The following is a 23,399-nucleotide window of genomic DNA, read 5'->3' as shown; positions in this document are numbered from 1 at the left end:
TCACATTTACACAATTAAAACATGCACGTGCAAATAGACCTCTAACTACATACTCTGGAGCAAAAAGGATCAAGTTTGTCCCTGAAATAAACATGAATGGATTGAAAAAGTTCATGTCTTTGTGACTTGGACTTGGTGTGCATTAGACCTGCACACACACTAACCTGTGTGTTGTTGTTGTGTCTTGTGACAGATGGTGCGTTCACGGTCTTTGGGGTATAAGAAAGAGCTGGGCTTGACCTCTGAGGCTGGAGCTCTGAAGGAAAACATCAAGAAGAACAGATATAAAGACATCCTGCCATGTATGTCCTCACTCTTCTCAGCCTTTCAACCTCCGTCCTCTTTCCTTTGTTTCCCTCTCCTGTGAGGATTCGCTTATTTTCAAGTTGCAAACAAGCTGAACAGCGAAGGAGGAAAACATTTTATTAAGAGACACAAAGCTTTGTTTTGCATCTCTGGAAACTTTCGTGAAATCTTTCAATTGCTGTACTTTTTTTTTTTTCCCTGGTTGTTGTGGGTCCCTGTGGCTGTTCTGGAGCTTGACTGCTTGTAGTGAACAGAGATCCTAACAAAGTGCTGACAGAGACTGGTCGAATATTTATGAAGAACAGTTATAGTGAAACCTGCTTTAATGGTCTCAAATACCTGTCCTTTAAGTAAGTGTGTGTGTGTGTGTGTGTCTGTAGATGACCAGTCTCGGGTGGAGCTCTCTCTGCCGACCACAGACTCCAACTCTGATTACATCAACGCCAGCTTCATCAAGGTAAACGCTGTCTGCCTTCCATGAAAACGTCACCTGGTTCACATGTGCAGCGCGGTTTCAGGCCCCTTTCATGTTCCTGTACTCTATTAGGCCTGTTCTTTAGATCATTTTAACTCCACACCTGTCAAACAATCAGATTTATGTCGCACTGCGTTCAGTTTGCTGTGTTTAACGTTTCGTGCTTGGCTGTTTCTGATGGGGTTGTAATGCTGCCGTTTGTCCTGCAGGGGGCGACAGGAGACTGCAAATACATTGCCTGTCAGGGGCCCCTCAGCTCCACTGTGACGGATTTCTGGAGGATGATCTGGCAGTACAACGTCAAGGTCAAACGCACAACGCAAACCATTAGCATTCAGTTAATCTCCACGAATTAGTCTGAGCTACAAATGTTTGTTTTTTTTTAACTTTAGTTTAATCATTAAAGCGGACTCTTCTTTTTATTGTTATTCTTCCTAAAACTTCGGCTTCAGGTTTCGGTATGACGTCACAAAGAGCAGGTCTTACACTGTTCAGCCCTGCTGCTTACGGGGGGCAGCCAATCAGAGCAAAAGCTGGCTTAAAAGAAAGCTGCTCCAAGATGCATGATGAGACAAACAAGGCTTGTACTGAAATGTAAATCAGCCACTCTGGCAGAAACACTAGATTTTTATTTTATTTTTTTAGGGCTTCCACTCTGTTGCATTTAAAAGGAAATTTTTTTAAAGTGTTTTATGTGCTCAGATTTTTGGATTCCAAACAGATGAAGCGTGATGTTTTGGCTCACGCTAAACTTCACATTAGTAAGCAGCGCTGTAACAGTGTGCCAGTTCTTTCAGATCCAGCATCCCAAATGTGTCGTGATGTGATTGGCTTCTTCTAATCCAACCAGACGGTGCAATAAAATGCTGCCTACACATGAATGCACGACTAGGAACCAGTTAAACTCTCTCCGTCTTATTTAATGTTCTTCTGATGGCTGCTGAATATTTGACTGCAAGCATCAAAATTATATGGATCCAGAAAGGCCCAAAGAAATGTATTTCTGATGATAACAAACACAGTGACTGAAAGTAGGGTCTGCTAGTTTAAACTAAGGATTGTCTGGACCATGTGAGCTGTGTGTGGAAGTCTAGACTTGAAAATGGGAAATCAGAAGCTGTCATCGTTGTTCACACCCTGAAGGTAGCCTGGATTTCCAGGTTTAGCACACAAAGCATAAATTTACACCTTTTTATTTGCATGCCTCTACATTTCTAAATAAATAATTAATGTAGCTGCATTTCTTTTTCTTTGTTGTCCTGTTCATCATATTTGCTGAAATCTGGAGAAATTGAGATTTTCAGTGTCCTGAAATTTGCCACCTGAACTCAGCCCACGATCACAGCCGTCCCTGTTTTTCACAGGCGCTGAATAAAAGCCAGATTTTAGAAATGTGTCCCAAAATGTGTAGCAGGGGAACAAAGCGTGTACACACACACACACACACACACACACACACACACACACACACACACACACACAGCTGTGCTCTTTTCAGCTGCTGAAGTTGTTCATGTCAGACTCAGAAGTCGGTGCGTCGCTGAGGCACAGGACGTTTTCTTCATCAGATCAGCAGCTTCTCCTCAGGAGGCTCCGACTAACATCTGACTCTGTGTTTCAGGTGATAGTCATGGCCTGCAGAGAGATAGAGATGGGAAAGGTAAACTCCTTTTTGCCCTTTGATCTCTTTGTTGGCTCAGACCTTTGACTTCAGATTTTAAAAACTCTTCTCTTTTACTTTATTTTCTTTAACCTCTCAAACCTCAAAGCTTTTTCAAGTTTCCTCAAATAGAGTAAATATGCAAATCTATAACTACCCAAATATCATTGCATTAGTGACTGAAGTATGGCACCTGAATAATGAAAGGGAATCTCACACTTCATATGCATGTATTTCATCACTGATTGTACATGTGGAACTGCTGCGTGCAACCAGGAATAATAAAAACAGAATTAAAGGTTCGTGTTCTTAACTAACAAGTCTGTATTTTCCTTTGCAGAGAAAGTGTGAGTGTTACTGGGCTGCAGCTCAGCAGTCGGCTTCATTTGGACCGTTTACTGTCAGCAACGTAAGAACAAACAGGCTGCTGATAAATCTGATTAACACAGAACATACAGCACAGTTCACCTCCTCATTAACGATGTTAACTGTTCAAACTGTATTTAGTCCTTTTATTTAATACAAATCCAGAATAATCTGGAGTGATTCTGACGTGTTGTTCCCGTGTGTCTCCAGCAGGAGGAGACACATCCCAATGAAGATATAGTGGTGAGAAATCTGACCGTCACGTTCCAGCAGGTAGGAAGTTTTCACATGAGTGAGAGGTTTCAAAAAGCTTCGCTGGGACGGGTTAACAAGAAGTTTGGACCTTTAAATATTGGCTATAGTTCAAAGACAACGTTTTTCATCACTCCTTCTTTTGTGTGTTTGGAAACTGTTCTTTAAAATCCAAACTTTTTCCTTTAACTGCTCAGCAGCTGTTTGGTCTCCTTCCTGTTTCATAATTTGTGCTTTCAATGGGCGGGATATCTGGAAAGGCTCCCAAATGTTTCAATACAGAGCCATCCTGTTGGAATAAACCAGTTTAGACGCACAGCCTGCAGAGGACACAGTGGCAGCGATTTCTAGGAGACGTTTTCCTTTGGACGAGATGTTTCTGCTTTCGTCTTAATTAGGAGGCAGCAGTGTTTCTATTTTATGAGTTAATGCACTCAAAACTTTCTTCTCCTTTTTTTAAAAATGTAGTTTTACAAACATTTTCCAGGATTTTCTGGGCCATCAAAACCTTTTTTGAAAGAACTGCTGGCATCACATCCAACAATGATCTCATTTTCATGTTTTCTTCAGTTTGTATCATTTTCAGTTAAACAGAGAATGATTTCATTTTCGTTGACTTTTGTTTTTAATTCCTAAGTTTCTTTGGAAACGGAACTTTTGAATAATTTAAAGCATCATTTTGAACGCTAATGTCAATGACTTGACCTTTTCAGTTTTAAAATAATTTGTTTCCTCCTCCTCCTCCTCCTCCTCCTCCTCCTCCTCCTCCTCCAGGCCAGCCGGTCAGTGATTCAGTATCAGTTCCTTTCATGGCCGGATCATGACGTTCCCTACGAGACTGCTGGAGTCCTGGACATGCTGGTGAGAGTCAGGAGCAGCCGTGGAGCCAACGTCTCACCTCTGCTGATACATTGCAGGTACACACACACACACACACACACACAAACGGCTGGTAATGCCTCATCATTACTGCAGCTTGTTTGTGAAATCGGTGCAGATCGCAGGTCAGATGGTCATTAACATTCAGCAGGATAGATCACACATATGGCAGCTTATCTCACACACACACACACACACGTGCACAAACAGACACACACACGTGCAAACACATGCCCACACATCGAAAGCAGGAGGCTGTGAATATGCAGCAGGTAACACCTGCTAACGATGGCACAGTTAACATGCATGCTGCATCTGTTGCTGTGTGTGTGTGTGTGTGTGTGTGTGTGTGTGTGTGTTACAGCGCAGGCTGTGGGAGGACAGGAGTCATCTGTGCACTAGACTACATCCATGACCTGCTGGTTACCAAGGTAACACATGATAACACGTCACATGGCCTCAGTACTGGTCCGCCGTGTGGCTGCTGAATGTCTGAATCTGACGTGTCCTGAATCTTTGTTCTCTTTTGTCACGTTTTCACTTTTTTAAATACACATTTCACCCTTTTTAAAGATTTTAAATGGTTTTCTTTTAGTGACCCAAGAGTAATAAAGGGAGTTTGATCAGAAGATACAAACTTCTCAGATGGAGAAGCCTGAGTTGAGCTAATATCAGTGTGTTTAAAAGCTTCCTAATGTGACGAGTAAACCTTTTAATGAAACCAGAAGATGAGGCCGGATAAAAGCACGTAGTCTGTTTTCCAGCAGATCAGACATGTCAGAAGTAACGTGTGAATGTTGCAGCCTCTCTGTGTGCGGATCATTCAGACTCTGTGTTTTGGGCGGCTCTTCAGTGTTTGTTTGCTCGCTCTGCAGAAGATCACAGCAGAGTTCAGCATCCTGAACATCGTCCTGGAGCTCCGGAGGCAGAGACCCTCAGCAGTGCAAACTAAAGTAAGAGCTTCATCGAGCAAGTGTGAGAGTTTAGGAGCTATTTAATCCCCACGAACAGCACTTAAAGAACATCAGCTGCTTTTTAACAGCAAGGGAGTCAATTTCACATTATACTGGTATTCGGTTAAAATGTTGTGACATCACTTTATCTCATAACGCAACAGCAGCCATGACACACAACATCTTTCTCTCTGTAACTCTTAAACTTTAAACTAAAATTATTTATTCTTTTTTAGTTCATGAATTCGTTCTCTCCGGGTGCTCCAGCTTCCCCCCACAGTCCAAAGACAGGTGTTAGTGGGGTTGGGTTAATTGGTGATTCTAAATTGTGGATAGGTGTGGATGTTTCTAGTGTCCTTGTGTTAGCCCTGTGGCAGAGTGGCGCCCTGTCCAGGCTTTACCTCGCTTCCATATCATCCAGTGCTCCTACTTCTGATGTTCCCATTCTTGAACACGGGTCAGCGCGGGCACCCTGACGGGTCTCTCGCTATACAGAACCAGCATTAGCTTCTTTAGCAGTCTGAGCTACAGTAGCTCATCTGTCAGATCAAACCACACGGGCCACCTTGGACCACTTTGGATTGACCACTGCAGCCCGGGAACACCCCACGAGAGCTGCATTTTTGGAGATGTTCTGACCCAGTCGTCTAACCATCACACCATCTTTCCTCCTTCTAACATGTCAACTTTGAGGACAAAATGTTAGGTTGAGTCCACCCAGTAACAGGTGCCATGATGAAGAGATAATCAGTGTTATTCACTTCACCTGTCAGTGGTCAGAATGTTTCGTCTGGTTGGTGTATATTTATGGAGAAAGTTTCTCTTTTCCTCAGACTTTAGATTTCTGTAATGGAAACATTTGATTCCCTACTTTGTGACTTTTAGATCAAACTGTATTGTGTTGCACAGTGTCAGAATAACAGTTTATTTCTGCATTGATGGCTGGTCTTGTTTTCCGACCGCAGTGCGGTCAGCTTCCATCAGTCTTCCACGCTGAGAGGAAACTTTTCTTCCTTTGTTCTTCGCAGGATCAGTTCCAGTTCATCTACACAGCTGCCGTCTCTATGTTTGAACAATTCCTGCAGACATCTGCGGAGCAGGTCTACAGCAACCTACAGGTAAAACCTGAATATCTGTTTGTATTACAGTAACAACAAAATGAGTATGCTGCAGTCAGAGGAAGTAGACTGAGAGCAGCTGCAGAAAGAGGAAATGTTCTTTAACTCCGAGTTCCTCTTTGCAAATCCTCTGCTGCACGCAGTTTGACAGCAGAGCGCTCGGAGCACAAAGAGGCGGAAGGTAGGTCCACTCCAACAAACGTGGCTTATTTTTGTTGTGCTTTTCTTCTGTGCTACATCAGTTTTGTAGAGTTTTCTGAGTTTAACCTTGTTGTTTATGTCACTGCTTCAGTGGCATCTTAAGTCTCTGCTTTCACCTCGCGAGCTGAGAGCCATGGCTCGCTTTTCTGTTGGTGAACAAAAAAGGGAATTGGTGATATTTAGAAACACTGGCACATTCCTTCTTTTATTTTATCTTGGAGTTGATTTTAAACTGAGAGCCGTCTTTTAAGTTAGAATTGTACTTTAAAAACCATTCTTGCAGAAATAATGTATTTGTGTTTAAGCTGACATAATAAAAATGAGTACAAATCCAGGCTGTATTCATCCAGCAGTGGGTCAAACAATAGAGACAAACTCTGATAGGAAGTAGCACACAGATGGTTCTCTTTATAGTAGCATAAATACAATTATTAATAAATAAATTTAATAAAATTAACTGTAAATGTAGTTCCAAATTTTCTCAAATGCCTTTATTTATTTATTTATTTATTTATTTATTTATTTATCTATCTATACATTTAAGGCTGATGGGGTGATTTCCAGTGGGTCATATTGGCATTATTGACATAAATATTTTTCTTTATCTGGTACTACAGCTTCATTCTCGAAGCTCTTCTGGGCCTCAAACGTTTGTCGACATTGCCACAAAATAGCATTCATGATCTTTATCCTTTTATTTCACCACCTTCGGCTACAAATGTGCGCCGTTTCGTGACATTACAGATTCATTAACCTTCGATCCAGAGCGCCGACACGAACAGCAGCTCTCATAAATACTGTGAGAGTTCACTTTAAGGACACAGGACCCCGAGGAAAAATGACAGCTGTACACTTATCTGTGTCTTTACTGTGATAAGTAAAGGATTATATGTACACAGTATTTCCATTAAAGAAATTTAATGCAAATACTGGCTTCTCTGCCAAAAGCTCGCTCTCTGGAAGCCTGTGCGGGGACAGGACCCAGTATTACTGCTGCGTGAGCGTGTAAAGACATTCAGTGCAGTTATAACATGTAACGTATGCAAACCAAACGTACAACCAGCTTTTGCCTCATGTTACTTTTTCTTACACAAAATTTTCCACATTAAAACTGTGTATCGTGTTAGTGTAAGTAAATAAATTTAAGAGACGGTTTCTTTATAATATATTTAAATGACTAACACGTTTGTTGTTTTTAGTTCAGTTTATATAACCTCCTAAAAACTCTGAGTGATGTAAATTTGACTTCAAAGTAAACCGACCAAAATGAGCGTTTCTGAACCATTTTCTGAATTTTAGGTTAAAATATTTTTTTTATTTCTGCACAAAGACTGTAGATAAATGATGGACAGATGCAGGGGTTAGAGCAGTCAGTTGTGAAGGTTGTGTTTTCACTGTTGCCTTCTCAGCTCTGACTGAGAAACCAAAGACGCTGCAGACTAACTCTGCAAACTCTGCACATGGGTACAGCTTAGCTCAGAACCTTCACATGTCTATCATTAACACACGCTCAGCAGATTTAATCATTTATCTTCACAGCCAACAGCACAAACAGGCCACACAGGTCACAGAGCCACGCCGGGCTGTTTCCCATCGACTTCTAAACAATCAGGTCTTTTTCAGGACAAAGAAGCTCCGCCCATCAGTGGGTTTGTGGACGTTTACAATCAAAAAACCTATACTGAGTTTTAAATTTAAAACCACACGGATAGAGTAACAGAACATATTTTAGACTTACATATAAATTAGCTTCTAATAATAATAAATCCTATTTTATCACACATGAGTGCTCTGCAGTGGGCTGTTTAGATGTGTGGTTACCCTCCAAGTCCAACTGATTGAAGGCTAACGTGTTGTTAGCTTTAGTAATATAGCTCAATAGCTCAGTCATGTTGTGTTATTTCTATTTATGTTTTATCAAACCTCTTGAGACGGGGAAGCTGCAGGTTTGTGATCCGTGTATTAAAATAGCTGAACGGCCGATAAACACAGGCAGAGGTTTGTTGGGTTGTCCTTATTATGTTGTACCTGTGACTGGATTAAGGATCTGATGAAGGACTTGCTGAATTATACTGGACAACATGACAACATGATCATCAGATAAATGACAACTTCATGCACCTTTTAAACATTGCATCAAAGCACGTGAAGCGGCACATCCTGTTTCCTTACAAAGATGGCAAATGGGGAAAAAAACGCACAAAACAAGGCCATAAACAACCTCTTAAATCAGTGTTGCTTCCCCAGTTTGAGCTGCTGTGTCTGCAGACACACAACGGCTATTCTAGATCTAAGCACACACAACAGACATCAGAGTTTTAACAGCAGCCACAGATCTGTCCTCTCCAGTGTTGTGGTTTGAATTATTCTGATCTACACATGAACCACTTACAGTGCTCGACGCAAACAAAGCTGACGAGCATGTTCTCTCACTTGCAGCAGTCTCTGCTAAAGCTGCAACATGCAAATCCCAGCCTGCGTAGCAACACGTCACTCGGAGGTGATCTTCATCACCCGTGACCTCGTTTCTGTGGATTTAGGTCGAAATAAATAAAAGGAAAGAGTTTAAGTTCAGAAATGAGACGTATCGATGTGCATATTGTGAACACGGGTGATCTGAAAAAAACTGAATTGAATTTCTGCTGCTGCATTTACTCTGTGAGGGGTAACGTTGGGACCCCCACATAAATATGAAAGTGACGATTGGCTCCACAGTTGGAGGCTGGTGTGCTACGTACGTTTACCCAGTCATCTCTGTCTCACTCTGCCCTGAAGCCCTTTTCTATCTGCTGTACAGAAATCCTTCATTTCTTCTTCAGGATGAACTGAACTGTTCTTTTCTATTTTCAGAAAAAGAAAACCACAACAGCTGCATCTTCCAGCAACAGGTGTGTGCATGTCATCTACAGAGAGGCACCATACATACATTTAAAAAAACACACAATCTGCTTTTACACGTGAATCTGTCTCATTCCCGGGAATTTTGGTAATGTGGTTTTGCCAAAGCTGCTGGTGTGGTTTATTTATACAAAATGTGTCTTTCGGTATCCGTGCCTAATGCCTATTGTACAACCCAAAGCACTTTAACCACGTAGTTCATGGTGTCGAAACCTTTCCAGTGAGTAAAACTGAAAGTAAAGTGTAACTGGAAAAGTCCCAAAACACAAAAGGTTTCTTGCACGTGCCCCTGCCAACCCTCCGACCTCCTCACATGGACCTCTTTGGTCTCTACAATGTTTAGGAAATGCTCCGTTGGGTTTAGTGAGGGTGCTGCTCGGATAGGACATGGAGGAGCCAGTGAGCGTGACAAACACTCAATAGCTGTGAATGCTCCAGATTATTAAGTTAGAGCCCCTCCTCATCCTGTTCTTCTTCTTTGGTGCAACCCTATAGGTTTGGGGTATCCCTTTGGCCTCTCCCCTGCTACAATTCCCCTGTGGGAGAGGTCGGTGTCATTTATTTTCCAAAAACTAATTATATCTTTATCCACCCTGATGTTTCTAAGTGTGTGTTTTAGTTTGTTATTGTCATCATTACACCTGTCTTTACTAGATGCTGTGAATATGTGATACGTGTGTGTGTGTGTGTGTGTGTGTGTGTGTGTGTAGGCTCTGTTAGTACGTCTTGCTAGCTTGGAAGTTGTAGCGAGGTGAGCTAACTCTCGACCCAACTGTTTATTTTTGGTTATAGGAGGTGGAGCAGGCAAGTTGTTTACTCGGAGGTCTTTCTTTTAACCTTTCATTGTCAGACACAACGCAGGCACACACCAGTTTCACTCACACACACCAGTTTCACTCACACACACATCGTAATGGGGAGCCAGTAGATTAAAGGCCATTTAATGTTGAATTTGAGTCATTTGCTTTGTTGCGTGCCCTGCAGGTAACGTGTGGGAAAGTTGTAGAGGAAGCTGTAGAGCCATCAGGTGCTACCAGAAAAGCGTCAGTTATATTTCCCATGATGGTCTCAGAACAGCAGACTGTGGCCTGTGCCATCTTAGGCACATGTGTCAGGTTAAGTAGGTGAATGGATGGTTCTTATAGCGCTTTTCTACTCTGAGCACTCAAAGCTATTTATACAACATGCCTCATTCATCTATTCTTACAACCACTTTTTTCTATGCTTCTAACATTCACACATTAATACTCCAGTGAAGGCATCAGAGAGAAACTTGGGGTTAGTTTCTAGAACAAGGATATTTGGCAGAATAGTAGATGACCTGCTCCATCTTTGTTTTGGCCCAACCAGCATAGCTGTGGTCTGAAAAGTTTTCACTGAGGTGGGAGACTGAAAACTTTACTGGGTGTAAACGGAGGCCCGTGTTTTCAAAGAGCATAATTTGCGTTCTTGTTTTGATTTTCGAATCCACACAGCAGCAGAGAGACGGAGTCACGGGGAGAGAACAGACGCTCCAGAGAGTCACTGAGCTGAAAAGAGGCATGCAGCTACAGCAGAATGTTTCTTCAAGGCAAATCTCAAAGGGACGAAGCGCCAAAGGCTGGTTTCATTTTTATGTGCAGCCAGCTTCACGGTATAATGCTGGACTGTTTGTTACCACTGATCTGTGCCATCAGGGAGGTTTCATGTTCATGTTCAGGCCTGCGAATCAGGCTGAGAGACACATTTGCAAGAACAAATGTAAAGGTCCATTATTTTGATTTAGCGTCAGGATATATTTGGTGTTAGTGAGTGCTCCGTAGAACCAGCAGCTGTCAGACTCAGCTCTATGAGCTGAATAGAAATGTAATCAGTTATTCTGGAAGCAGAACTGAGGGTTTTATATGCACCAAAAGGTACAAGGAAATGATTTATGGCACGTGCGCTATTGACTAAATTCAAGCTTGTCGATAAACTGCGTGACGGCCCTGATGGGATTTGTATTTCCCAGAGGAGTAGAATTGGTCTGAGATCGAGTTATGGCATTAGACTGACATCGTTTTCAGTGAGCACTCATGTCTTATGAATGGAGACGTTGTCATTGCAGAGAAGGGCACATCCATCAGATTGGAAATGTTTCACTAGAACAGCTTTTCATTGATTTGTAGTGACCTTCTGCCCTGAGGAGACACGAGCACCCAAACCATGTCAGCAAAACGACCCCCGTGGCAGCAGAGTCACCTGATCCCCTCACTCAGGGGAAAGATTTTAGTCCTGCATACACGTTTATAATGCATGCATTCGTCCTGCTGCAGCAAAAGCATTAAGGAGGCAGAATAGTTACAAGATTATTCACAATGTTCTTTCGGCCGGTATCAGTCGGTATTTTTGACTCTCTTGGAAACTCCCAGTGTGTTTGTGATAAGTGGTCATCCCAGCTGCGTTGCACACATTCAGAGCTGCGATCACAAACGTGGAGAAGCCAGAAGGAAAATCAGGAGGCCTAATATCACAAGTCTTTAGATAATCCTGTCATCTTTGTTTTCAGTCAGCTTCGGTGACAAAGCTGCGATCTAAGGCGCAGCGATAAGAGATCTGTGACTGTGCAGCACGTTTTAATTAAAACTTACCTGAGCTATTAGAATCCAGGGATCAAAAATCAATTACACAGATTTAAGATATCACAGACAGGTGCCACACGCGCATTAAAGCAGGTTTCTTTCCCAAACAAAAGACGCACATGCAGCTTCATGAGACAACGGGCGAAAAACTAGAGTAAATCACGCCTGCATGTGTGTGAGGGGCAATAACAGATGAGAACGTCGAGGAGAATTAGGCTTTTTGTGTGTTTTCTTTCTGCAAAGACATTTTCACCATAAATTCATGCACAAGATTGTAAATCGGTGCATAAAAATTCCCCACACAGGAAAATGTCCTCGTTTTAGGGGGTCGAGAGTTCAGCCCCTTTCTTTAATTTGACACCCGTCTGTGTAGGCAGAGACCGATATAGACAGCATGCTTCACCCCGAGGTGTTAAATTAGCACCTTCCCACCCTCCATTCCCATATGCTATCATGTTTCCGTGGAGACAGAGTGAGCGGGTAAAGAAGGGGAGGAGACGGGGTGAGGAAGTAGATGTAGGAGGTGAGAATTGGAGGACAGGGATGCTGAAGGAATGACATAAAAAGAAGAGGGGAAGGAAAAAAAGGAGAAGTGAAGGGAAATGTGAGAGGGAGAAAATGATGGAAGGGCAGAGGAAACATGAGGAAGTAAGGAAGCAGCTGAGGAAGGAGGTTAGAGTACGAGCAAATGATAACAATGATGAAACTCAGATCAAAGCTCAATCAATTAAACAGTCTTTACTTCCTTCCGGGACCACAGCTGGTGCACAGTGTTTGCAATCATTGTAACCATGACGACCGCGATCACGAGGCTGCAGCAGGAAGTCGAGTTGTGATTTCCTGCAGAGATGCAAATTTTAACCGACGGCAGCAGTGCTAAAGTGACAGCATGAGCCACAATATAAAGATATCAGATCGACGGTCTTAATGTGAGCGCTCGGTTCTGCAATGCATCATGGGGCCTGTAGTTTACAACGATACATTTTTATAGTTCCACAGTGCTGTAAAAACTCACTTCATGTTTTGTCCACTGTGTGAAGTTCAGCGAGTGGCTGAAGTCTAGAACCTGTGGACATCACCACTGAGATGCTCTGCTAGTTACATAAAATGACAACTCATCAACTCAGATATCAGCACTTTCCAAAAGCTCGACCAAGAAGGAAGTGTTTAATTATCTTTGATTTAAAGTGGGTCACAGCTGATGCTTGTCTGAGGTCACATGGATCATTCCCACAGTCCAAAAGGCTCTTTTGAGGTGAACTTTGAGCACAGGATGACGGACGTCTGGAGGGAGTGTTAAGGCTTTAATTAAAGCAGCACCACAGGGATCCCATGCAAAGGTGCTAACATTGAGTAATCTGAGTAAATGTAAGCATGCGTAACTTTTTCCACAATCTGATGGGTTTTCAAAAAAGCTTCTAGTCTGTAGGTTTTAGAGAAGAAGAAACTGTTCGTGTACATGACTCGTTTGTCACATTTGAGTCGAAGCTTATTTTAAAGTTTTAATAATAGGAGTTAAAAGGTCAGGCCATCCTTAAACCTTTCAGTTAACAGTAGAGGATCAAATGATACAACCACTGCTTTGAACTCATTTAAGTATTAGAAACTGTTTATATCCAAGACGCACTCATCAGCTTTCATAAATGCAAACATGCGTGTTAGCATTTAGCTGCTGTACTGAGTTTGACCACATTGTTTCTTCATCCCAGCTCTTAGACGGCTTTCTTGTCATTTTGTAGTTGGATGTTATGGTGGAGCAAAATCTGACTGACGCTACTTTGAGTTCATTTTTAGCAAATGGTTCATCGGTCAGTGTTGAAGGGTGTTTTAAAAAAAACAAACCCCAAAAATGACCCACTCATGTGTAAAAATGCTCAGTAATAAGTTTGCAGTTACGTTGGGTGAGACAGCCGGAAAGCCTGGACAAAGACTGACACAAGACTTTTGCACAGTGCTGTATATTACTTCCATTTCTCAAAATAAAAATGAAGAAAAGCTGTTGACGAGTGGGATGGTATGCTGTTGCATGTGGTGTTGAGTAGCACGTTGGCAGCGCTCCCCATCTGCTCAGTTTTGCAGCTCATCACATATGAAACCACACTGCTGCTGTTGAGTTCTTACTTTTAATTGCGATATTTAATTATTTCTTTCTCTTTTTTTTGAGTTGGGGGCAGGGGAGTTCTTTTTGTTTCTTTTTGCTTTTTTAGTTTTGCCTGTGAAACTCAAACTTCCTCTCCTCTGATCACACCAGTCGAACAGTGTCTTCGCACTTCTGGTGCCTCTGGCACTTTTCAAATTGTGTCTACTTCAACATTTTTATTTCTTCTGTTAATCAACAGTCATATTGTTGGTGGGAGAAGAGTGAAAGCACGTCACGCCTTAAACAGTCATTTTCAGGTTGGTTTAGGAAGCTAACGTCATGCTTTTGTGTTTGCTACTGTCAGGAAGTGGTCACCTATCTCTGTCCAAAACTAGAAACATACCTACTAATAATAAACAACGTGGTGCATCTTTGTTCACCCTGAAGTCAGAATATAAAGATGTTTGCGTGAAAACCAAACTGGATACAAAGAATCCAAACTGGAAACAAGCTGATGTGATGCAGGGGGTTTTGTGGACTCTATATCTGGTTTGACAGGTGCTCTCAGGAGCTAATTCTGGTGCGTCGTGCAGGTGCAATGTACACAAATAAACTTGCTAATTAACATATTGAAATGCTGGAATTTAATACCCCAAAACTGGATAATAAACTTTGTGGACAAGCTGTGGAATTATCTGACATGTTATTTGGTGCGTTGTTAAAATCAGTCCAAAAGGCAACAACAGCACAAACTTGGTCCAGTTTAGAGACTTGGCTGGGTGAGCAGCAGCTACAGCTTCCTGTGTTAGCGTTCGTCGGTTACGTGTCATTCCCCTAAAAAGAAGTGTTGCAAAGGGGGAAACCAAAACTGTTTTTAGTCACAGGCTGTGAAGTTGTTGCTTCTGTAAACTTGGGCGTTTTACCGTAATTTTTACCACCGCTTGGTCCTGATCATCACTGAGCTGCACACGATTGAAAACGTGGCCTCACACAGCAGCTCAAATGTCCTTCTCTCTGTCTGCACGCAGATTATCACAGCAGGTTGTCATGAATGATACGTACGCTGTGGTCAGCAAGCCCAAACACGCCCATCCACCCCCATCGGCTCCCACCTACTCCGCTGTACCCCTGTCCAGATCCAATACTGGAAGCAGGTAAAGAAACTAAAGTGTGCTTTATGCAGAAATTTTAGGATTTTGTGATGCACAAACGTGTAAAAAGAATAAATGGTTATTGTTTATGAAAAGTCTCATTCCACACCCTAAATCCTCGTCTTCTACTTCACCACAGCAGTTCGTCTGCTGTCGTCTCAGCATATCGCTTGCATCCTCTTTGGACGGATCTTCTGTCCAACCAATCGCAGCCTTGCCTCTCTAACTTTGTCTCATCCTCGCCATTCTGCCTGCGCTCTATTCTTGACCTTTCTTTGTTGCTTTGGCTGATTGACCCCTTCGCTCCCTCTCCCTCTTTACACCTCCACCCCAAAGGCATGGCGTGCTTGCTGGACGCCCTTCCTGACACAACCGCAAAGGGATTTGTCCCAGGATCTTTCACTTGTTACACTATAGAGCCGCGAGACCTCCACTCACTGATCATGGCTGTTTTGTCCTTTCAGGACAATGCCCACCTCCCATCACTATGACAACGACCCCAAGAGTGTGTCAGCTGCTCCCATCTACAGCACCGTCAAACCCCGAGCTAAACAGCAGAGCCTGCCACCCTCAGTGACACCCATCTATGACATAGCATCACCGACCGGTCAAAAGCCTGGGGAGGACTCAGACTATCAGCTGGTTGCAGGTAAGAAGAGGGTGAAGGAGGGGCGGGTGAGTGCTGTTTGGGATTTAAGGGGACGTGAAGACTCGAAATGTAAGGCACGTTTATTTGTATAGCACAATTCAACAACAAGGTGATTCAAAGTGCTTTACAGAGACATTAAAAAACAAAAACAATAAAAAGCATGATTTAAAATTGATTAAAAAAAACAGATAAAATCAGAACAGTAGATAAAATCAGTAGTTAAAATGTAAGTTTTGAAATTTAAGCTTAAAAGTAAAACAGTGCTTTACAGGATTTGGTGCTTTATTCAAATGCAGCTGAGAACAGGTGAGTCTTCAACCTGGATTTAAATAAACTGAGTGTTTCAGCTGATCTGAGGCTTTCTGGGAGTTTGTTCCAGATATAAGGAGCATAAAAGCTGAATGCAGCTTCTCCGTGTCTGGTTCTGACTCTGGGAACTGATAAAAGACCGGATCCAGATGACCTGAGGGATCTGGAAGGTTCATACTGGGTCAGGAGGTCACTGATGTATTTTGGTCCTAAACCATTCAGAGCTTTATAGACCAGCATCAGAACTTTAAAGTCTATCCTCTGATGGACAGGCAGCCAGTGTAAAGACCTCAGAGCTGGACTGATGTCGTCCACTGTTTTGGTCTTAGTGAGGACTCGAGCAGCAGAGCTCTGAATGAGCTGTAGTTGTCTGACTGACTTTTCAGGTAGACCTGTAAAGATGCTGTTACAGGAATCAAGCCTACTGAAGATGTAAATTCACTCTTTTCTTCCTGCAGCTGAGAAATCTTCAATGGACGGTAACGATTATGAAGATTTCTCCTCTTCAGTCTCAGATGTGACCAGCTTCTGTTCGCCTGGTAGCATCGGTCAGTACACCTGTTCTCACAGTTAATGTAACAGTACCTCATTTTGGTGTTCATGTTGTCACCTCACAGACTCATAATTTCAGGTCTTTCCTTCTCAACTTTTTGTATATAGACACTTGTAAAGTTATTCTTGGCCAGTGTTGGGACTGACGTGTTATTAAGTAACGCGTTACAGTAACTACGTTATTATTGTGGTAACGAGCACGGTAACTAGTTATTATGCCAAAATCAGGAACGTGTTACTCGTTACTGGGATTTAGATAGGGTCGTTACTTCGTGTGGAGGCATCGCGGAGCTTCCACAGATTCAGTAACATTAGCAAGTGATGAAGGCCAGCAGGTGGAGGAGGGAAAGGGGACGCAGGAGGAGGAGAGACCCGAAGAGTGTCAGGTGAACTGAACTTCAGGTAAGAAGTTATGACCTGCAGTCTATCTGGGTCAGATATAAACCAAGTTTAGGTGGAGTTTATTTTCGTTATGCTGACTTTTTTTTACTAGCTAGCAGTTGGGTGGGTGCTATGATGTTACTGATGTTAAACTTTGTTTTGTTCATAAGGTTAATTATTCGAGTTGCCAACCATCCCATAAAAAACGGAATCATTCCGTATTCAGAGAAAATATTTTCGTTTCGTATTGAGGTGAAAAGAAACACAGTTTGTCCCGGACTTCAGCTACAATGAAAAAGACACAAAGCTGGATTTATTCTGTGTCTTTACGCTGCAGCTTCCTCTTCTTCTTTCATTCTCCCCCCTCCCTCTCCTGTTTCTACTTCAATCATGAAACTGATCAATGATCAGCTGATCAGCTTTCCTCTCTTGTTTGTTTATCGCCCACTTTGCGCCAGAAAGAGGAAACCAGCGGATGTCGCACTAAACAACAGCAGCACGTTTAAACTTGATCAGCTGTTGTTAGAATTTATTTAATATTAATTTCTAGCATCATCTGATGTTTGCTGGAGCCACAGCTGTAAAGCTGCTGGTCATGATGTCGGTTTGGTTAAGTGGTGAGAGGGAAACATGAAGATGAAACCAGGAGATGTCCTTACTGAATCATCAGAGCTGTGATGGAGAAACAGGTTTACCTTTTAGGTGAAGTTATGAACTGTTTCTGAGAGACTAATAACACCAGGATCCTTTTCTATGTAGCTGACAGCTGGTAACTGTGCAGGGGCGGGTCTAGCAAAGTGTTGCCAGGGGGACAGGTAGGGCATTAACAGGGAGAGGGGGGCACAAAGAAATACTTTCTTATTCTCATTTAAAATGTCTAGCTTTTAACAAATAATTATTGGAGTCTTACAACAAACGATTGATAGATTGATACATATATACCATCAGAACAGTGTCCATCACTGTCACAACAGCGTTTGTTTTCATTCAAAGGCTTTATGGTTTTTCCTATAATGGCGGCCGGTCAGCCAAAACGCCCGGGCCGATTTTTTTGTCCCAGTCCAGCCCTGTATGCAGCTCATCTGCAGTTTGGTGTTACCTACATCTTCCTATTCAGAAGCCAGAATTTCTGAGTTCTGAGTACAATCAAAGCACCACGACGTGTTGGATGTAAAAAGCGCACATGACGCTGTGACGTAGGCTAGAATCATGGTGACGGTCAATGTTACTTTGCCTAGTAACTAGTTACTTTGAAAGTAACAAGTAACTTGAAGTAACTGAGTTACTTTTGATAGAAGTAACTAGTAATGTAACTAAGTTACTATTTTAAAGTAACTTACCCAACACTGTGCTTGACACATTTGAACACACTCAGTAAGCATCATGTTTCTACATGGAGAAGGGGCATCTTTTAACCCAGTCCAATGCATTCCTAACCTAATCAAATACTCTGTGGATTCTGTAACTAACCAGCTAACACACAAGAAAAAATAGAGCAAAAAAAGAAAAGAAAACACAAACACAAGATCCTGAATGGGAGATTCACACTCTCGGTGCCAGGCTCGGACTACACAATATGTGTGTTATAGTGCTCACTGTGTCACATTAGGCCAATTAGAGAGTCGGTGTGTCTAAAAAGCATGTGTGTAAATATAGGTTGAGTAATAGCAACTAAGAAATGTCATTTTAATGCGTATGTAATGATATAGTGGTTATCTAATTGCATGCTAGTGTTTTAAGGGCATGTATTGTGCTCATTCCAGCTCCATTTTTTTTTTATCCAAGGACTTGATGGGTAGTTGGCAGGACTTGCAGTTCAAAATAATTATTTCTTTTACTGGTGCTGTTCATCCTCAATCAAACTCAAGCCACTTTTAAGCTAACATACTTCTGACTGGCTGCTGCTCATAGGCAGAAAGTCTTTAAGCTACACATAAGAGTGACAAGAACGACAAGAAATACTCAGACTGAGATTTCGGTGTGGACATTAAGCTTTGGGTCAGGACTTTTTCATAGAGAGTAATGTGAACCATGTCTGACCTCTGTGTAGATGGATCGTCTCAGACGTTGTCTGGGCTCAAGTTTGGTCGGTTTCTTCTTCCCGCCTGATTAATGTGTTACACTCTGCCCATCAGGGACCTTAAAAATGAACTTTCATTAAGAACAATTTAACCCTTGTTCAGCATAGACACCGCTGTGCTAATGTGTTTATACCCGTCTAACCATAGCTCTGTAGCTAGTCACCAGGTAGCACATCTTTGTTTGTCAGCCATTCAAACTACACTAACTCTCCAAACTGTTATTTAGTTTCCATCTTAGTTTGTGTCCAAAGTTTAAAACATGTTCTTACTGATGTATTTAATCTTTAGATGGAAACAAACTAGCTAAACTGCTAGCTTCTAGCTAAACTGCTAGCTTCTAGCTAAACTGCTAAACGTCTAGCTAAACTTTGTAAATCCTCTCTTTCATGGATGGCTGGGTTTTAATCAATATTATAAAACCTGTGACTAGTTACACTGGTCATTTAAACTCTGTTGCCCAACCCTGGAGACCTGTCAGTCTAGTTAAAAATGTTCATTTGCTGACTGGGAACCACTTGCTGACCAGCTGGGCATTTTCCCAAGTGACTGAGGATTATCAGGGGGTCGCGATCTGGTCGGTAGGCCTGCGAAGAGAGAAAGAGTTTGGACTGTTTAACTCTCTGGTCTCTGTTTTTCAGAACTGAAGGAAGATTTTGCTCCAAAAATGAGTGAAGATGTCAAATAGGTGCTCTTGGAAACTTTTTGGGTGTTCCATTGGAGCTTTTCTAGCTGCTCAGAAATAAGGATTGTCTAGTGTTTATTACTATTATCTGACAGCTACACTGTGCTGTGCTACTAACTATTTTAAATTCTGCTTATGAATACTGAACAGGGTGTAGGTGGTATGGGGGAGGTGATGGTGTTAAAAAAATGTGCTAGTTGGCAGTGGTGATGACAGAAGAGAAGACGGTTTAGTCAAAGTTGGACTGCTCTCTTATTGCTGCGTTTGTGTGTCGCATAGTGAAGTTATACTATCGCTGATTTTCTTTATTTTGTTATTTTTCAGGGTTTAACTGTCGGATTCAGAAGCCCAGAGGACCCAGAGATCCTCCAGCTGAGTGGACTCGGGTGGAGAGATGAACTGGTTTAACTGGACTATCAGAGACTGTTGGACTGGACTGAATTAGACTTGAATCTGACCGTTTGTGTGATTTGATTTGCTAAACTGGTGTCACTGTGATCATCTGACCGGGTTCAGAAAGCTGCCTGTAAATATTTATCGAAATCATGCTTGACGTGTCTGTGTTTTATGTATTTAAAGGTTCAATTTACCTTTTTGGTGGGAATAATTTAATACGTTAAATATTTAGAATAGACGTTTACAGACTTTGACCACAATCTTAAATCATATTTGACCTCCTGACCAGGGGCTTTATCTTATTTTAGATGTTGAATCTTCACTGTCACTATCATTTGAAGACACAAAAGCTCAGTATCACTAACATAGTACTTTGATTTTGTAACGTGAGTGTTAATGACAAATTGTAAAAATAAAAATGGAACATCACATCTGCTGAGCGTAATTAAGTTTTTCCTAATAAAGGATTTGTGTTAACTATAAGGTTTCATGGGGACAAAGGATTAATTTGGCTCAACACACGTTAAGTTTTTATATTTGAAGCTTCTTGTTCTTTGTACATTTTAAACAAATGCTACAAGAAGCTGATCCACGCAGGATTACTTTTCACAAAACAGTGAAAAGTAAAAGATAAAACCGGGTTCTTTGGTCTGTGAAGTACCTAAAAAAATGAAATTATCAACAAGTGAAGTACTCTCAAACACACCAAAGCAGAAGTCCTCGAGTTGACCAGAGCTAATCTCATTACAGTCAGTCACTATGGAATAATACTCCTGGTTGGTTGCCTACATTTCCCATCATACACCTGATGGGATTTTTCATTAGCGCCTGCCTGCAGCCAGGTTGTCCAAACGCCACACCTCATATTGGCCTTCCTCGTGTGCTAGACTGCACATCCCTGACTCCTCTCGTCACTCTGAAGATGAGCCAAGGAAACTGGGATTTAACAAAATAAAACCACCTTGCTTTGCAGCAATTAAATGAAATCAAATATATTTGAGCCAACTGCATCATAAATAGTTTAGTTCGAGCCCTGCAGCTGTATTTTATCATCTCATTTTAGTGCTCATGACTTAATAATATATATTTAGGGTTAAATTCACAACAACATGAACACATTTGTTTTTAAAACACAAACACATGGTGAAGAACAAAGTCTGAGCATGAAGCTGAAACAGCTGCTGAATACAAAGGCCTGGCTGTTTGTAGAGGAGTCCTCCCTCCTGAGGAGTACCGCCCCTCTTTAATACACGGGGGCAAAGAACACATGGGATGCAGAGGCAGCCTCTTCACTTTGTAATGCCGACTTTCAAGTAACCCGTTCCAAAGCAACCTTGATGACATTACACATGTTCCCTATGAAACTCACTTGTTGTGCATGTTTGTTGAACCTGGTGTCTGCAGGATGACTAAAACACAGTGTCCCAGATGACCACCAGGAGGCAGCAGAGCAACACCAACCAGCAGCAGGAAGGCCTGGAGCCTGTTGGTGTGTAAAAGCAATAAAGGGAAGAAGAACAGAGGCTCCCGAAGCAGTGTGAATGAACAGAAAGAACACACTGAGGGAGGGAAAAAGGTGGTTTCAATTAAACGTTTGGCTTCACTGGACTGTGGTCACTGTGTGTGTGCGCGCGTGTGTGGGGCTGTCTTTGTGAGAACCACTGTCAGTTTAAGACCTTGTGAGGACATTTGCTGACTTTGGCACAGAGCTTCAAAGAGCCATGTGAGGGTTCAGACCTGGTTTTAGGGTTCAGGTTTGGGTCATTTGCCACGACATGTGGACACACTTGTATTACTCGTGTTGTGGGAACATAAATGTGTTCACACAACCACATTGTGGGAACGCAACTCTTTTAATTGGATAAAAAGAAGTCCCCATAAAGCAAATCATCAACTTTTAGTGTGATGCTGGAAATGAGTCAAAGTGATGTCCTCTGAAGTGATGGAAACACAAAAGTGTGTGTGTGTGAGAGAGACTGACATCATCAGATCTGAATCAGGTTCAAAAAAAGAGCAGATGATTCAGCACACACACACACACACACACACACACTGTACAACAAAGTGTGTGTGTGTGTGCATTTTTGTGTCTTTTGTCTTTTGCAACCACAGGGCTGAGCTCTCTATCAAGCCTTGCTGTAATCAAAGAAGTCTACCAACACACGCACGCATCCATGCACATGCATATGCACGCTCACATGCACACACACATGCACACACACACACATGCACACACGCACACACACATATCCATGCACACTTGTCTGTCCCTCGGTTTGAGTCTAAAAAACCACTAAATGCAACTCTCGTGCTGCCAGCTGCCAGTTTGCCACAAAGCACACTCCATTTATTACAGGCGTTTTACACGTGTGCACACACACACACACACACACACACACACACACACACACAGGTCATGGGTGTTGGCTTCTTCAGTGGAGGAGAGACCACAGGCATCCATAGATGGAGGAAGGAAAAAGGAGAGCGATGAAATCGAGTGATAGACTGCGATAATGGAAATTAAAGGAGGATTTTTTTTTTTAAACCCATCACTCACATGTCCACATATCTACGCCTGTGTGTGTATGTGTGAGCTGTACACTTCCTGGGCACTTTATTAGGAACACCTGTGCAGTATAATGCAATCCAATCCAACAGCACTGCTATAAATTCTTCTTCCACAAACGTTTATACATTTCCAGTTCTTCCTGGTAATTTCAGGAAAGAGGTAGGGGGTTTTTGTTGGACTGTGGGGGGCTCACTCTACAGTTGGGAGCACAGTTTGTCTTTGCATAGTTACAGCAGTGAGTTATTGTTACTTTAATTAACAGAAGTCAACACATTTTTAAACAAAAATGTGTTTTACATAAAACTTTTAACATTTTTTATTAGTGTAGTGTGATGAAAAGAAAATGGTTGAATAGTTCCAACTCTAATCGTTTGGTTAATCAGCTTCTGACTGAACTTGTTTCACAGTACTGATCGTGCGCTGTACAGCTGGTGTAACTAATTTGTCAGTCACATGATCAAGCATAACCTTGGGAGCAGTAATTTTTTTTAAATCATGTTTTATTCATTAAGACTTGAAACTAGACACCACAAACCGATAATGAAAGTGTGTGCTGAGCTCACAAATCAAGGGAAAAGTTGAGCCGTTTACCCAGGGACTTCTTTTTACAGCCACAGGAGGCGCCCCCTGCTGGACATGCAGTCTCTTCTGCATTAGCTTCACTTTCCAGATCCCACATTCGTGCCTTAAATCTATCCCTGTTTTTATTTTTTATCCGTGATGAAATTATAAAAAAATAAATGTTCATCACATATTTTCCATTACATGATGCTGACAGAGAGTGAGAGAGGGGAAAACGGGGGGGCCGAGGGAAAGAGCAACTTTTGATGAATGAGGAGAC

General features: G+C 42.1%; 1 protein-coding gene across 2 annotated transcripts in view; it reads left to right on the top strand.

Annotated features, from left to right (window-relative positions):
* ptpn18 (protein tyrosine phosphatase non-receptor type 18) overlaps window positions 1-20,413 on the top strand; it is a 29,861-nt gene extending 9,448 nt beyond the window's left edge. The window contains exons 2-16 of one of the 2 annotated variants that reach the window (XM_087834353.1): window positions 194-302; window positions 687-763; window positions 991-1,086; window positions 2,403-2,441; window positions 2,782-2,850; window positions 3,021-3,080; window positions 3,834-3,976; window positions 4,303-4,369; window positions 4,814-4,891; window positions 5,920-6,009; window positions 9,061-9,098; window positions 14,817-14,942; window positions 15,404-15,588; window positions 16,356-16,445; window positions 19,918-20,413. In XM_087834353.1, the coding sequence (XP_087690479.1) occupies window positions 194-302; window positions 687-763; window positions 991-1,086; window positions 2,403-2,441; window positions 2,782-2,850; window positions 3,021-3,080; window positions 3,834-3,976; window positions 4,303-4,369; window positions 4,814-4,891; window positions 5,920-6,009; window positions 9,061-9,098; window positions 14,817-14,942; window positions 15,404-15,588; window positions 16,356-16,445; window positions 19,918-19,991 (1,341 nt within the window). In that variant the 3' untranslated portion in view covers window positions 19,992-20,413. Of the gene's footprint in view, window positions 1-193; window positions 303-686; window positions 764-990; window positions 1,087-2,402; window positions 2,442-2,781; window positions 2,851-3,017; window positions 3,081-3,833; window positions 3,977-4,302; window positions 4,370-4,813; window positions 4,892-5,919; window positions 6,010-9,060; window positions 9,099-14,816; window positions 14,943-15,403; window positions 15,589-16,355; window positions 16,446-19,917 lie in introns of both variants that reach the window. The other variant, XM_087834352.1, reaches the window with a different exon arrangement.
* The last annotated feature ends 2,986 nt before the right edge of the window (window positions 20,414-23,399 follow it).

This window comes from Neolamprologus brichardi, chromosome 20, assembly GCF_056152115.1.
Source record: "Neolamprologus brichardi isolate AB-2024 chromosome 20, ASM5615211v1, whole genome shotgun sequence".
Lineage (NCBI taxonomy): Eukaryota > Metazoa > Chordata > Actinopteri > Cichliformes > Cichlidae > Neolamprologus > Neolamprologus brichardi.
Note: the sequence above shows the minus strand (reverse complement) of the source record. Positions and strands in the feature narration are given on the sequence as shown.